Source organism: Sinocyclocheilus grahami, unplaced genomic scaffold (genome assembly GCF_001515645.1).
Source record: "Sinocyclocheilus grahami isolate Dianchi unplaced genomic scaffold, SAMN03320097.WGS_v1.1 scaffold201.1, whole genome shotgun sequence".
Classification (NCBI taxonomy): Eukaryota; Metazoa; Chordata; class Actinopteri; order Cypriniformes; family Cyprinidae; genus Sinocyclocheilus; species Sinocyclocheilus grahami.
In genome coordinates, this window is record NW_015505380.1 from 383207 (window position 1) to 397819 (window position 14613).

At 36.4% G+C, this 14613-nt stretch overlaps 2 protein-coding genes and 1 long non-coding RNA gene across 4 annotated transcripts in view; all 3 read left to right on the forward strand.

Moving 5' to 3' along the window:
* Window positions 1-1412: 1412 nt before the first annotated feature.
* On the forward strand, window positions 1413-11939 carry LOC107595345 (uncharacterized). The gene is made up of 3 exons (XR_001610256.1): window positions 1413-1485; window positions 2598-2599; window positions 11927-11939. It is a non-coding gene; the product is annotated as an uncharacterized lncRNA (long non-coding RNA).
* cox5ab (cytochrome c oxidase subunit 5Ab) lies at window positions 5289-11346 on the forward strand. The gene is made up of 5 exons (XM_016285724.1): window positions 5289-5432; window positions 6458-6574; window positions 7995-8116; window positions 10302-10450; window positions 11227-11346. Exons 1-4 carry the CDS (start codon window positions 5369-5371, stop codon window positions 10413-10415), a joined length of 417 nt encoding a protein of 138 aa, XP_016141210.1. The 5' UTR covers window positions 5289-5368; the 3' UTR covers window positions 10416-10450; window positions 11227-11346.
* A 1080-nt stretch (window positions 11940-13019) lies between the features above and the next one.
* The window catches only part of LOC107595398 (protein FAM219B-like), a 6876-nt gene continuing 5282 nt past the window's right edge, over window positions 13020-14613 (forward strand). The window contains exons 1-3 of one of the 2 annotated variants that reach the window (XM_016285784.1): window positions 13020-13249; window positions 13798-13885; window positions 13961-14036. In XM_016285784.1, the coding sequence (XP_016141270.1) occupies window positions 13178-13249; window positions 13798-13885; window positions 13961-14036 (236 nt within the window). In that variant the 5' untranslated portion in view covers window positions 13020-13177. Of the gene's footprint in view, window positions 13250-13435; window positions 13523-13797; window positions 13886-13960; window positions 14037-14613 lie in introns of those variants that run through there. The other variant, XM_016285785.1, reaches the window with a different exon arrangement.

Consider the following 14613-nt stretch of genomic DNA (forward strand, 5'->3'; position numbering starts at 1 on the left):
AGTTGAGGGTGTAATTGCAGTGCTGGAGTCAAAGCTGTGAGACACGATAATGTCCTCTGAATAAAAGCCTGGCAGAGTTTACGTACTGAACAATATTAGCGGATTACACACATCAAACAAGCTCTGATTAATGCCTGAGAGGCAGGACACAGTCGAAACAGGAGGAAATTGGAGATAATTGTAGGAATATCTGAAAGCGCTAATGACCTGAAATCATTCTGCACAATGTGTTTGAGGATTCTTATTTTCTCACACAAGCTCAAATACTGTGATGCACATTTGCAAACCTGTTGTAGACCGCGCTTCAGCAAATGATCTGAAAGTTTCAAAGCTTTGTGTAATTATATCTCAGGCCTAACCGAGAAGGCCTCAGGCTCATGAGAGTGTCTGTGAGTGAAGGCGGGATTGATGATGGCAGCTAAAGAGGAAAGTCGTTTCAGGGGCAGAACAAGTTATTACATCAAAGATCATGAAGACAAAAATAGTTATTTTGGATTTTATGTGCAGTTATTTTAATATCACTGAGATCCTACACTGTTAGAAATAAAGGTGCTTCACGATGCCACAGAAGAACCTTTTTAGTCTAAATGGTTCCATAAAGAACCTTTAACATCTGAAGAACCTTTCTGCTCCACAAAAGCTTCTTTGTGGCGAAATAAGGTTCTTTCAAAGAGAAAGATGGTTCTTTAAAGAAAGATGGTTCTTTATGGCATCGCTGTGTTTTAAGCTCCTTTATTTTTAAGAGTGTTATCTAAAAGAACGTTATTTTTGTATTTTAATGTTAGTAATTGTGCTGTGCTTTTGTAATTTCTATTAATCTTGTTTTGTTTTTTCTAAATGCATCTATATTGTTTTTCATTCATTTTTATTTTACTTTTAGTTTGTTATTTATTTACATTATATTACAAGTCAATTCTGAATGTTCTCTGAGCGTTCAAAACATCCAGGTTTGTAAACATCGGTTATGCAAAGGTTAAAGAAACATTAATATTCCAAACATGATGGGAACGTTACTTTTGAATGTTCACCTAACGTTCTAAAACAAGTTGATACATTTTTAAAAAATGTTACACAAAAGTCCAACTAAAACTTTTTATATATTAAAAAAACATTCTGTGAACAATGTATAAATAACATTTTGAGAACGTTATTAATGACCACATAACCTTGAACAAACTGTTCTATTAATGTTACTGGAAGTATGCTTGTTCATAATGTTGAGAGAACCTTGCTAGAACATTCTAAGAACGTTTCCTGTTAGCTGGGATAGTTTTAGATAGAATGTTACAGACATAATCCAAAGATATAGTGAGAAGACAAACAAACAAACCTTCAGAAGTTCCTTTTGTGGATTAAAAACCCTCATCCGTCCCTCGGGTCATTTTGACCCAAAAGTTGTTGGGTTTTTTTAATCTAAAAATTGTGTGTTAATCATACCGGTCCAAGATTTATTTACTTCTGTCACACTTGCACCGGGAATACACAGTGGATACGAGGAGTTTAAATGGGTGAAATAAAAAAAGTAACAGAAGTGTCCCTCGCGGGTCATTTTGACCCGCATAGGAATGAATGGAATTTACGAGAAAACTGCATTTTTCCATTACATTTGATTTTTTTTTATATACAAAAACTGAGGCAATCCAGTAAAGATTTATACCCAAACGAAGGGCTGAGACTACAGAATATCCCACACACACACACACGCGCGCACGCGCACACACACACTCTCATAGAACACATTGTAATATTTTTCATGTTTCTGTTGGGATATGACTGTCATTTTTCCTTTTTTTTTTAACTTAACACAGTTAGATTTGAGTGATGTGGTGGAGACCAATGAGTTTATATCATATTTATATTTTTAAAAATATACTGTATATTTATTTCATATTTATGAAATTGTATGAATATACATATGTTTAGGTTATAATTCAGCTCTATTTTTTTTTTTCAAAATATGGATTTTGTAATGTTTCAATATATATTTTAATCCATAAACAACCAAATTGAAGCCTTAAAAATATATAATTTCTCATGTTTCACTTGTTTTGCTCAGTTAAAAATCTCCATAGGGTTCTATAGGCCCCTCTAGTGGCTGTAACCATAAAATGCAATACATAAAAAATTTTGTAAAACATTTATACAAATGTTCCAATGTAAGCTTTTTGGACCAAAAATAAAATTAGTGTCATTTTTGGCCTTCGGGTCATTTTGACCCGCGAGGGACACTTTTGTTATAGGTTCGGGAGGGACGGATGAGGGTTTAACTACTGTGCTTATTCCAAAATGAATGTAAAGCATAAGTCAGAACACCTACATTTGCTGCAAGACACATTCATGTTGATATTGCAATTTTAAGGGATTAATTAAAAATGTATTTTTCTCAATTTAAATGATTTTCTAATAATTTGCGAAGAACGTCTCATGAATATTGTGTCTTAAATGTCCAGCTTTGCTGTTCCCAGACCAGTCTGGTCTTGTGCTTGCGTTCTGCTCTCCTCCAGACATTAGCGGGACCCGGATCAGGATCGTCTGACAGCTCGTGCAGAGAGAGCCGTCTTGCTCTCAGAAATTCCTGCGTGTTGAATTAATGGGAGCAGTTGAGGGTGTAATTGCAGTGCTGGAGTCAAAGCTGTGAGACACGATAATGTCCTCTGAATAAAAGCCTGGCAGAGTTTACGTACTGAACAATATTAGCGGATTACACACATCAAACAAGCTCTGATTAATGCCTGAGAGGCAGGACACAGTCGAAACAGGAGGAAATTGGAGATAATTGTAGGAATATCTGAAAGCGCTAATGACCTGAAATCATTCTGCACAATGTGTTTGAGGATTCTTATTTTCTCACACAAGCTCAAATACTGTGATGCACATTTGCAAACCTGTTGTAGACCGCGCTTCAGCAAATGATCTGAAAGTTTCAAAGCTTTGTGTAATTATATCTCAGGCCTAACCGAGAAGGCCTCAGGCTCATGAGAGTGTCTGTGAGTGAAGGCGGGATTGATGATGGCAGCTAAAGAGGAAAGTCGTTTCAGGGGCAGAACAAGTTATTACATCAAAGATCATGAAGACAAAAATAGTTATTTTGGATTTTATGTGCAGTTATTTTAATATCACTGAGATCCTACACTGTTAGAAATAAAGGTGCTTCACGATGCCACAGAAGAACCTTTTTAGTCTAAATGGTTCCATAAAGAACCTTTAACATCTGAAGAACCTTTCTGCTTCACAAAAGCTTCTTTGTGGCGAAATAAGGTTCTTTCAAAGAGAAAGATGGTTCTTTATGGCATCGCTGTGTTTTAAGCTCCTTTATTTTTAAGAGTGTTATCTAAAAGAACGTTATTTTTGTATTTTAATGTTAGTGATCGTGCTGTGCTTTTGTAATTTCTATTAATCTTGTTTTGTTTTTTCTAAATGCATCTATATTGTTTTTCATTCATTTTTATTTTACTTTTAGTTTGTTATTTATTTACATTATATTACAAGTCAACTAAATGAAAATTAGACATTTTGCCTTAATTTGAAGTAATGATTTTTTTAGTTAACAATAACTAATATGCACAAAGTGCTTTTATTTATTTCATCTTCTCGTATCGTATTATATTTAATAACATTTTAGTTACAGGTTTTAGTAATTTTGTTGTGTGCTTTTTATTATTTTTGTAAATATACAGTTTTTAATCATTTGCATTTCAGTTTTAGTTTAATTGTTTGAAATTTCGCCTTTTCCCTTGTTAACTAATAACCCTAAGTATTAATGAATTCATTGTTTTGGTGGTTTATGTGGTCTTGGACTTTATGCTTGCTATAGATAATGCACTATATGTAATGTAGACATGTTCTAACTATTCATATTCATCACTCATGATTGATTTGAAAGTGTTTAATTTTGCTGCTCGTTTCGTTCATTATTAATGAAAATAGAACAAATAACAAACAGAGCATAGCATAAGGCAGTCAGTGCTATAGAAAGTGCGACATTAATTAGTAACGGGAACTGAAAATAATGTCATAATATTTTAAACATGTTAATGACTTTCTGTTTTTTAACAATTTCAGAGAAGATGTGAAACAATCAAATTCCACTAAAATGTCACCCTATCCTCATTGGTTAAGAGGGTGAAAACTCCCCTCGACATGCCTATATAAGATCTGTATTTCTGTGAATAAATTGAAGTATTGAGAATACATGGACTGTGTGTTTTCTTACTTCCCGGCCGTATTTATACACTTGGAGAGACTGAGAAAATTTCACGGTGGCAAAGAGAATATCGAGGGACCAAATTGTTATTTTTATTAACAATCATCAATATCAGAGTATCTTGAAATTATTGATTTAATAACAGGGTAGATGGTATGCAACATTTTAAAATGCATTTCTTTAGTTTTGTTATTGATGCAATATTTAAAGGGGATTAACCAAGTTTCTTTTTTTCTTCTTTTTTTATTGCAAACAATTCAGAGATGACATTAATGAAATACAGCTTTGCATACATCACACATAATGCATCAGCAACACATCCAGTGCCATCTGAACATATGGAAGCTGACAACGACTGTTAAAAGAGAAAGATGCATTTAAATAGCTTTTGATGACCATGAAGAAAAGCAGGAACAGAGAGTTTCTGAGCGTCTGCTGTCATCTAGCGCTGGACTTATGAAGCAAAGAACTCTTTCTTATTAAATCTCAGCTTCCTCGCCATTGCATGCATCTTCTCAAAAATTATTTCTGTCATTATTATCATTTTTTAGTTGATAAACAAGGGTTATGCGCTTTATTTTACTTCATGCGTGTAATACTGCTGTATCAATTATTCTAAAGAGTACTAAAGAATACGTTTTACTTTCAGAAAACTGTGTTTAGGTAAATATCGCCCTCATGAGGTGCTGCTTTACATTCAAACCCGATGCAATAATTATTTGCAGCTTCAGAAAATATAGTAAGAAAATAACAATATGAAATTACAAGAATATGCCGTATTACTGAATTAGATTATTTAAGTAATTTTTTTGTTGCATTTTAGTCAATGTGACCTCCGTTCTTATGTAATATATATATATATATATATATATGGTTGTAGTTGCTAATTATTATTATTATTTATTTTGCTTAATATGTTTATTTTGTTTATCTGTGTTTTTATGCTATTTGGACTTCTTGAATTGCATTAAGATTTTTCTTACTGTTGGTATTTTGTATGTTCTGTCAAGCAATAAAATTTTTTAAAAATTAAAATTAAAATAAATAAAGCCCGCACTCTTCCTCATGCGTCATCCCGCTGTGCGTCTTGCGTCATCAGTGCGCGCCGTGTCCTGTTCGGACCGCAGACAGTTTCGGTTCGTCGTTGAAGACAGCGGCAGCAGGATGATTTCAGCGGCGGTTCTGCGCGGTTTCGGGACTCTGACCCGAACACGAGCCGCCTTCACAGGTACAGAAACACACACCAAAACGAGCGAGCTTCACGAAGCTTCTTCTGGTCACAGAAACCGCCCCAGTCTGAGAATGTCGATGACCTTTCATTGATTTGATGAGGTCGCGTCGTAGTGTAAAGGCCGCTTTTGACAGCTCACTAGTTGGTTAATGTGTGTGTGTGTGTGTGTGTGTGTGCAGTGTGTATGCAGGGCAGCAGTCTGTTCTGATCTCTCCAATGGACCTAGAGGTGAATCCTGCTTTGTGGCTGCAGTCCGTCAGTCAGTTTAAAGTCCGAGACACATTCTGCTCATATTCTGTGATGGAGCTCTGCACGAGATCTCTCAGCTCTCTCACTGACTCTCTAAAGGTACGCGCACACACACTCACACAGAATTTTAATCTGCATCTCGTTAAACAACAATTTATTTAAAAAAAGAAAAGATGTTTAACTTTTTATTTATTTGTTTTTGTTCTGTTTATCTTTCATTTTTATTATTCTTTATATATTTATTGTTTTGTATTCTGGTTGTGTGTGTAATTTATTGCTATGACTGTATCCCCTGTGAATGTTATAGCTTCAATAAAACATTTTTTTTTTCAAAAGGAATCACTAGCAGAAACTCAAAAAAAAAGAAAGTCACTGCACACAAATCCCAGCCGGGTCCGTCACTTTTTTTGGGTCCCCTTGAAACATTTCCGTTGTGGTCCGTGCTATTTGCAGCGCGTTTCTTCATTTGCATGTGCTGTGAGGATTTGCAGCGTTTCTTCATTTGCATGTGCTGTGAGGATTTGCAGCGCGTGTGTTGTCAAACTGATGAAGATGTTTTCTTAATTTGCTGGTGTTTTTTCAATTTGCATGTGTTTTCTTAAGTTGCAGCGCGTTGAGCTCTCTCGGCCACCGTAGCATGCCCTTGTAATGACACACATCAGACACTGAACTCTCAATAACACTTGACTCGTGTGTTATTGTTTATATATAGGCCTACAGTAGTTACAGTAGTTTATATTCAGTCAGAATGTGTGTTTCCTCTTGTTTTGCAGCTCCTCTGGCTGTCAGATGCTACTCTCATGCTAAAGTGGAGACAGATGAGGAGTTTGACTCCCGCTGGGTGACATACTTCAGCAAACCAGACCTGGACACCTGGGAGCTGCGCAAAGGTGACCGTACACTAAAAACACTGACACGTTATTACAATTTCAAATAGATGTTTTCTGTGTTAATATCTGTTCAAATGTACAGCCAAACCAAAGTTAATTCAGGCGCCTTCTCACATTATCACAGTTTATTCACTATAGTTTAGAAAATGGTTATAAAATATGACAAGAACTCAAAACAAATTAATCTTGATAATGTCACGTAACTTTGATAGAAAGGTATGTAATGAATTCGGTTGATTAGCTGTCAGCTGTTACATTTAATACACAATTAGATAAAACCAATTTAGCTCAACCAGTTACCAAGCAGTGCTTCATTCTGTTCAGTCTGTGGTGTAAACAGATCGCGTTAGCAATTAAAGAAAAAACACTTAACAGGGCGTCCGCGGGCAGGTCCTTAAAAAGTCTTAAATAACGTTTTCCTAATAAAAGGCCTTAAAAGTCTTAAATTCAGATTCGATGTGTCTTAACTATTTTTGGTCACATTACCGCTGTTACATTTAATACACAATTAGATAAAACCAATTTAGCTCAACCAGTTACCAAGCAGTGCTTCATTCTGTTCAGTCTGTGGTGTAAACAGATCGCGTTAGCAATTAAAGAAAAAACACTTAACAGGGCGTCCGCGGGCAGGTCCTTAAAAAGTCTTAAATAACGTTTTCCTAATAAAAGGCCTTAAAAGTCTTAAATTCAGATTCGATGTGTCTTAACTATTTTTGGTCACATTACCGCAAAAAAAAAAAACGGCGACGCATGGAAACGCGAGAATGATTCTTCTAATTTTATTATAAACAGCGATTGATAATGGATGCTGTGTTTCTGGTATCAAGGTCGCGCTGTTTATCTCTTTGTGAGAGACTTCTGAATTAATGAGCATAACCGCACACATAAACTCAGAAGAAACACACTGCGGTAAAAATTCAGTGTAATAATTTATTACAGTGATGATATTTTGTTTTCTTTTTACGTTAAACACATTAAATATTACATATATAGTTTCCATTACAGGTTTAGGTCTTAAATTTCATATAAGCTGGCATTAAAAAGATCTTAAAAAGTCTTGCGTTTAACTTGTTCATGTCTGTAGAAGCCCTGCTTAAGCCAAACATGCTCGGGTCAAAGTGTCGGAATAATATTTGCTCAATTTTACTGGTATGAAGAATTTTGGGTATAATATGTCACACTTTACTTTATTTTGCTATCCTCGCGTACATAAATGAACTATAGTGTCCTGCATCCACTAGTAAAAAAAAAAGTCAAATATTATATCTGGTGTCTGAATAATTTTTGGTTTGACTGTAATGTATTTCTGTGATGAGCAGCTGTATTTTCAGCATCATTCCTCCAGTCTTCAGTGTCACGTGATCTTCAGAAATCAGTATAGTTTGAATATGTTTGTGATTTTTCTTTTCGTTCTCTCCAGGAATGAACACTCTGATTGGATACGACCTCGTTCCAGAGCCGAAGATCCTGGACTCTGCTCTGCGCGCCTGCAGGAGACTGAATGATCTGGCCAGTGCCATCCGCATCCTCGAGGCCGTCAAAGTGAGAGAAACAAACGCTCCGCGAGAAAAGAGTTTATGCTTTCATGATAAAGGAAAATGTTGTTCACCCAAAAATTAAGTGTGGAAATTTTAGTCATCCTCCAGCCATCCGAGATCAGGATGAGTTTGTTCCTTCATCAGGTTTGTAGAAATGTAGCACTGCATCAGTGTCTCAGCAATGGATGCTCTGCAGTGAATGGGTGCCGTCAGAATGAGAGTCCAAACAGCTGATAAAAACATCACAATAATCCACAGCACTCCAGTCCATCAGTTAACATCTGGAGAAGACAAAAGCTGAAACACATCCAGCATTAAGACGCTTTGCACATAAGTGGTCCGCATGCGCAACCAAAATTAATAAGCGTATATACTTGCCGGCAACCCGCCAAAATAAAAGCTTGCTGATTTTAAGTTTGAAAATAATGAAAATTCTAATTAAAATAATAATAAAAATATTAGCATTTTAAGTTTACTATAAAATAATTGCATTTGTATTTAACACTACCTTTTTATTTTGAAATAAAATTGTATCATCACACTTTATTATTTAGTCTATTATATTTAAAATAAAGCAATTAGCCTCACTAAAGGTGAATTTATAACGGCTAAGTGGCGTTGTTAGGTGAGTGATGCAGTGCTACATTTCTACAAATCTGATGACGAAACAAACTCATATCTCGGATGGCCTGAGGGTGAATACATTCAGCAAATGATTATTTTCACCTGAACTATTCCTTAAAGTAATTAAAACACGTTTGTCTTTAATGCTTTTATTAATCTACAGACTGTTTATTAAAGTGCCCCTATCATGGGTTATGAAAGGTTCATATTTTGGTTTTGGGAGTCCCCAGCAACAGGTTGACATGCATGCAAGGTGAAAAAAACACTTCCATTGTCTTTGTAATATGCATTTAATTTGACCTTATTTGCTCAACGACTCCCAAACGATAATTTTTTTGTAGGAACGACAGCATTTTGTTCATTTAGGTTACTTTCTAAGTCTAGAAAAGCAATAAAATAAATGGAACCGCACAAAAGATATAATAGGCTGTCATATAATTAACAAAAGAGGGGAAAAAACATAGGCTCGTTTTTGTGACGCTCTTAATGCATTTGATTTCTTTTCTTTATATGTTTGTTTGATTTAATCCGTCTGATCGCACAGGCGCCTCACACAAGCGTTGCCTGACATTTCAGCCATTCATCGTCAAACTAAAATACAGTCAAGCAAACATAAAAGATGCTCGGTTTGTTTTAAAAGATCCGCTGTAAGATCAGCGTGCAGCGCCCATGTGAAGGATTTAACACGGATATTAGAACACGAGTGAAGTATAAAGCCTTGTTTAGGCTGCATAATGAATAATAAATGTTGCAGAAATGGAAACATTTGGATTCTTGTGGTATGAGATAATGCCGTTTCAGTTTGTATGCTGTTTGCCACTATAGCCTAATTTGTGTTTTATTTATAGCTACTTATTTTTCATTCTTGTTCTGTTCTGAAAACCGTTAAAATATTTGTTGCAGAGTGAGGGAAATAGGCTGTAATGTTTATATTTACCAGTATTTTAATATACATATGAATTGCATAAATTAATGTAGCCTAATTGTTTGCAGTTACAAGGTTAACGGGTGTTTTTGGAGTAAGATGTTCCTCTTTTTGGCCGGTTTCGTTTCTCCGTGTTGTAAACTCTAGGGGCGTGGCTTCTAAACCGCGGTGTTTTTAGGGGCGTGACGGTTGTTTTCTGCCGTCACATTTATCTGTACTGCTGTGGTATTGCTGTAAAAATGAACTTTAACCATTGGTTCTTCGGGCATGTTGACGTCAACATTAAACGGCTTGGGGTTCGTTTTAAAAACGACTCGTTTAAATGATTCAGAGTCGGCTGAGAGACCGTAACTTTATACACGGTGCACTTTCAGAGTTAAAACTTTGCAGGATGTTTTCATTCACTTAGAGCTGTGTTACAAAGGTCATTTTCAAAAATCCATAATAGGGGCACTTTAATTAAAAAGGAAATTAGAAGTGAAATCACAGAGGCATGAAGATCCTGATGTGTCTGCTGCATTACTACTGAAGTCTAATCTTCATTCACACTGAAAAGGTCATGCTTGCTTAATTACAGCTCGGCCGAATCCACTGGGCAGGAGGTTAATTAACATGCCACACGCGCTCTGTTATTTCTCAGGATAAGTCTGGTCCTCATAAGGAGATCTATCCGTATGTGATCCAGGAGCTCAAACCCACGCTGCAGGAGCTGGGCATCTCCACTCCAGAAGAGCTGGGCATCCACAAAGCCTGAGTCCGCTCGGATTCCTCAGCGCAGCTAACAAACAAGTTGGTTTCTTATCATGTGGTTGCTAGGGGTTGTGGGTGGTCACTAGGGCGTTGCTATGGGGTTGCTAGGGGTTGTGGGTGGTCACTAGGGCGTTGCTATGTGGTTGCTAGGGGTTGTGGGTGGTCACTAGGGCGTTGCTATGTGGTTGCTAGGGGTTGTGGGTGGTCACTAGGGCGTTGCTATGTGGTTGCTAGGGGTTGTGGGTGGTCACTAGGGCGTTGCTATGTGGTGACTAGGGGTTGTGAGTGGTCACTAGGGCATTGCTATGTGGTTGCTAGGGGTTGTGGGTGGTCACTAGGGCGTTGCTATGTGCTTTGGCTGGTCACTAGGTCGATGCTATATGGTTGCTAGGGGTTGTGGGTGGTCACTAGGGCGTTGCTATGTGCTTTGTGGTTGCTAGGGGTTGTGGGTGGTCACTAGGGCATTGCTATGTGCTTTGGCTGGTCACTAGGTCGATGCTATATGGTTGCTAGGGGTTGTGGGTGGTCACTAGGGCGTTGCTATGTGCTTTGGCTGGTCACTAGGTTGTTGCTATGTGGTTGCTAGGGGTTGTTGGTGATCACAAGGGTGTTGCTATGTGATTGTGGGTGGTTGCTAGGGTGTTCTGTGTGGTGTTTCCTTCCATGAAAGTAAAATGTTTTCATCTGATATCATTTACTGATACGTTTAAATGCAAAAATGCATTAATTGCAGGAAGCATCACTCGTTTTTAATACCAATTTTTTAATGCATTACGTTTTGCCCATATAACGATCTGTCTCTGTTTGTGTTTCAGGGATTTTGTGAATTCAACGGGGTTTTCTACCTCTCTGCTCACTGTATGACATTCAGGAAGTCAAACTCAGTCCCGTCCTGTATAAAAATAAAGGGCCTAATAAACGAAGCAATACTGAAAGAGTTTTGGCTGGTCACTAGGTTGTTGCTATGTGGTTGCTAGGGGTTGTTGGCGATCACAAGGGTGTTGCTATGTGATTGTGGGTGGTTGCTAGGGTGTTCTGTGTGGTGTTTCCTTCCATGAAAGTAAAATGTTTTCATCTGATATCATTTACTGATATGTTTAAATGCAAAAATGCATTAATTGCAGGAAGCATCACTCGTTTTTAATACCAATTTTTTAATGCATTAAGTTCTGCCCATATAACGATCTGTCTCTGTTTGTGTTTCAGGGATTTTGTGAATTCAACGGGGTTTTCTACCTCTCTGCTCACTGTATGACATTCAGGAAGTCAAACTCAGTCCCGTCCTGTATAAAAATAAAGGGCCTAATAAACGAAGCAATACTGAAAGTGTTTGTGTATGTGTTTGGATGATGAGATGAGAGTTTGTGCAGCAAACACTGACGCTGAGGTTTGTATCTGCTTCGCAAGCTCAACACAGACATGATAACAGATCACTGCCGTGTTTGTGATGATTGCAACCGTGAACTGAATTTCATTTTTTTGACATTAAAATGCTAAAACTGTGAGCCAAAGAAGAAAGAAAATTGAGTCCCATCATCATTAGAAATATTCATTTTGCAGGGTTTCTGCAGGTCTTAAGTAGTATTAATTTACCCTTCCACAAATAAAGGCCTAAAAATGTCTTAAACCAGAGCAGGAAGTCTTAAATTCATAAAAGCATGGTATTAAATGTTGCATGCACTGCAAAAAAAAATATATATATATATATATATATATAAAAAATATTTTATTTTGTAGTGCATGCAGCATTTAATACCATATACATATAATGTATGTGTCTTCAGTAATTTTTGTTTTGTTTTCAAATACACATATCTAATTATTCTTAAATCAAGCTTTTTTTTCCTTTGATTTAAGTTGTTTTTTATAAACCAGCTGGCAGATATTTGTTCTTGTTTTAATCATAAACTCCCTTAATTTTGATCAGTTTCCCATAAAACCAGGTGTAATAAACTTGATGTAATAAAATGATTAAAATGAGTAAAAACAATATACACATTAAAAAAACTAATAAAAATGACAAAAAATTAAATTATTAAAACATTGACTAAAAATTCAAATTTAATGTCTATGAATTTTATAAATTTTTATTTCAGTTGTAGGTGTTTTAGGAGTCAAGATTTGTATTCATCACATACACGGTTATATAGAGAATATATAACGAGCCGTGAGATGTAAGTCAGGTCCGCTCCATGCACAGTGCAATTATCTTAGAATACAAACACACAGGGAAAATAATATGTAAATATAGGTATGGAAAAAATAAAGAGTAAAATAAAATGTGCAGGACAGTATACTGTAGACTTAATAAATATGTTTTAATAAGGAATGTGCAAACAGGTTGTACAGGGTAGTTACACAGCAGCAATAGAGAGAGAACATAAACAGAAAGTGCTGTGTGCAAGTGACAATGTCAGTATATTGAATATCTTACTGATTATTAAGTGTTTGGGTTTAGGAGCCTGATGGCTCATCGAGTCTACATCGAGTTAAAGTAAAAGAAAATGATTCAAAATATAAAAATATATATATATGTTATGTATGCATATGTGTGTGTGTATATATATATATATAGGTTTATTTAAGGCTGCAGTTGCGCCGGAGCGCCTGTGAGGGGCAGCAGAGCGTAGAAAGCGCTGCAAGTGACGCCACGCGAAGAAGAACTCTGTTTACAGCAGTGTTTTGAAACTCGGTTAGCATTAGCATCGACACTAGTGTGATTTAAGACATGGTTTCTCATTTAAACTCTCATTCTGAAACACCGACATGAGCGACACGATGGCGAGCCGACAGCAGCGCACTCTTCTGTCCGAGCGAGAGCCTTCGGCCGCGATGGAGGTGATTTTAGCTCAGTCCGGTCGTCTGTTGTGTTGCTAAACTCCATTAGCATTGTTAAAAGCGCTACTCATGTATTCAGGAAGGGAAATATCCTGTATATCAGCAGCTGGTTTGTGTCCTGCCATCTGTGTCTCGTGCAATTTTTTTTTAAACAGTGTGTTTGTGTCTATGAATGAGCGTTTATATAGATTTCAAACTACATGAGCACTGAATGTGCGTTGAATTAATTTTGATGAAATCACGAGCACATGAGATATGATATCAGTATTCAAGGTTAGTAGCCAAATCAGTTGCACTAACAAGGAAATTGGCTTTTTTTAAATATGCACCAGAAAGTATGCATGCTATATCAAATAGTAGTTAAATATAATAAAGAGATTTTTTTGTTTTGTTTATGCACAGAATGTAAAATACAATACTAGTGCATGGTGTGTGTGACAGTATACCAGGTTAAGAATGCAATTGTTATGAGAAAAGTATGGGAGCAATAACTTATGATATGAAATGGCCCCTTTATGTGTCACTATGTTGATGAATGACAACACTAGAGTGCTGAGAACAGTGAGCAAACACAAGCGGTGGAGAAGAGAGGGCCGTATATCGTGTCCAAAGCTCCTGCTTTCCACACCACGCTCCGTAAGTACTGAGAGTTCAGATCTGCATAACTCATGTCTTGAGCTGCATGCATTGACATCAAAACTGTGTTTGCAGAGAAGCACAGAGACACAGCCAGACGAGCTCTGCAGAAGAGAGGATTGCTTCATCAGCCACGACACAAACCAAAGACGTGAGTCTCGCCGCGGCTCGGGACGAGGGACTTGAAAACACACTTGCACAAAAATTCACGTCTTTACATTCATGCATTTGGCAGATGCTTTTATGTAAAGTGACTTGCATTGCATTCAGTGGATGCATTTTTTTTTTAAATCGGTGCAATTAATGTGATTTACAGATGCATTAAACTGCGTATCGTTATGTTCATGCACTTAAAATAAAACCATAAAAAAAGTAATTACTTGAAATAATGAAGTATAAAACTTACTTCTGGTGTTTGCAAGGAATTATCGTTTTCATTTACGTAAGTACTAAAATGAGTCAAACAAAAACTAAAAAATGACAACACGCAACAAACATTGAAATAATATTATAGGTTTTGTTCATGTTTAATTTTAATGTTTTCTTTTTCATTTTATTTTTAGTTAAACATTTGTGTTTTTGTTATTTTTATTCGTTTCTTTTATATCTGTATAATTTTTATGCACTTATTTCAGTTTTAGTTATTTTAGTAAATCAAGTTAAACTAAATGAAAATGATAAATGTTTCTTTGCCAACTAGCTGAAAAAAAGTTCATGGTATATATATA

Excerpts from the sequence above, each read along its gene's own strand:
- cox5ab (XM_016285724.1), top strand. The coding sequence starts at position 5,369 with ATGATTTCAGCGGCGGTTCTGCGCGGTTTCGGGACTCTGACCCGAACA. Across the intron at positions 5,433-6,457 it reads AACACGAGCCGCCTTCACAG|CTCCTCTGGCTGTCAGATGC; the intron begins GTACAGAAACAC and ends CTTGTTTTGCAG. Across the intron at positions 6,575-7,994 it reads CACCTGGGAGCTGCGCAAAG|GAATGAACACTCTGATTGGA; the intron begins GTGACCGTACAC and ends CGTTCTCTCCAG.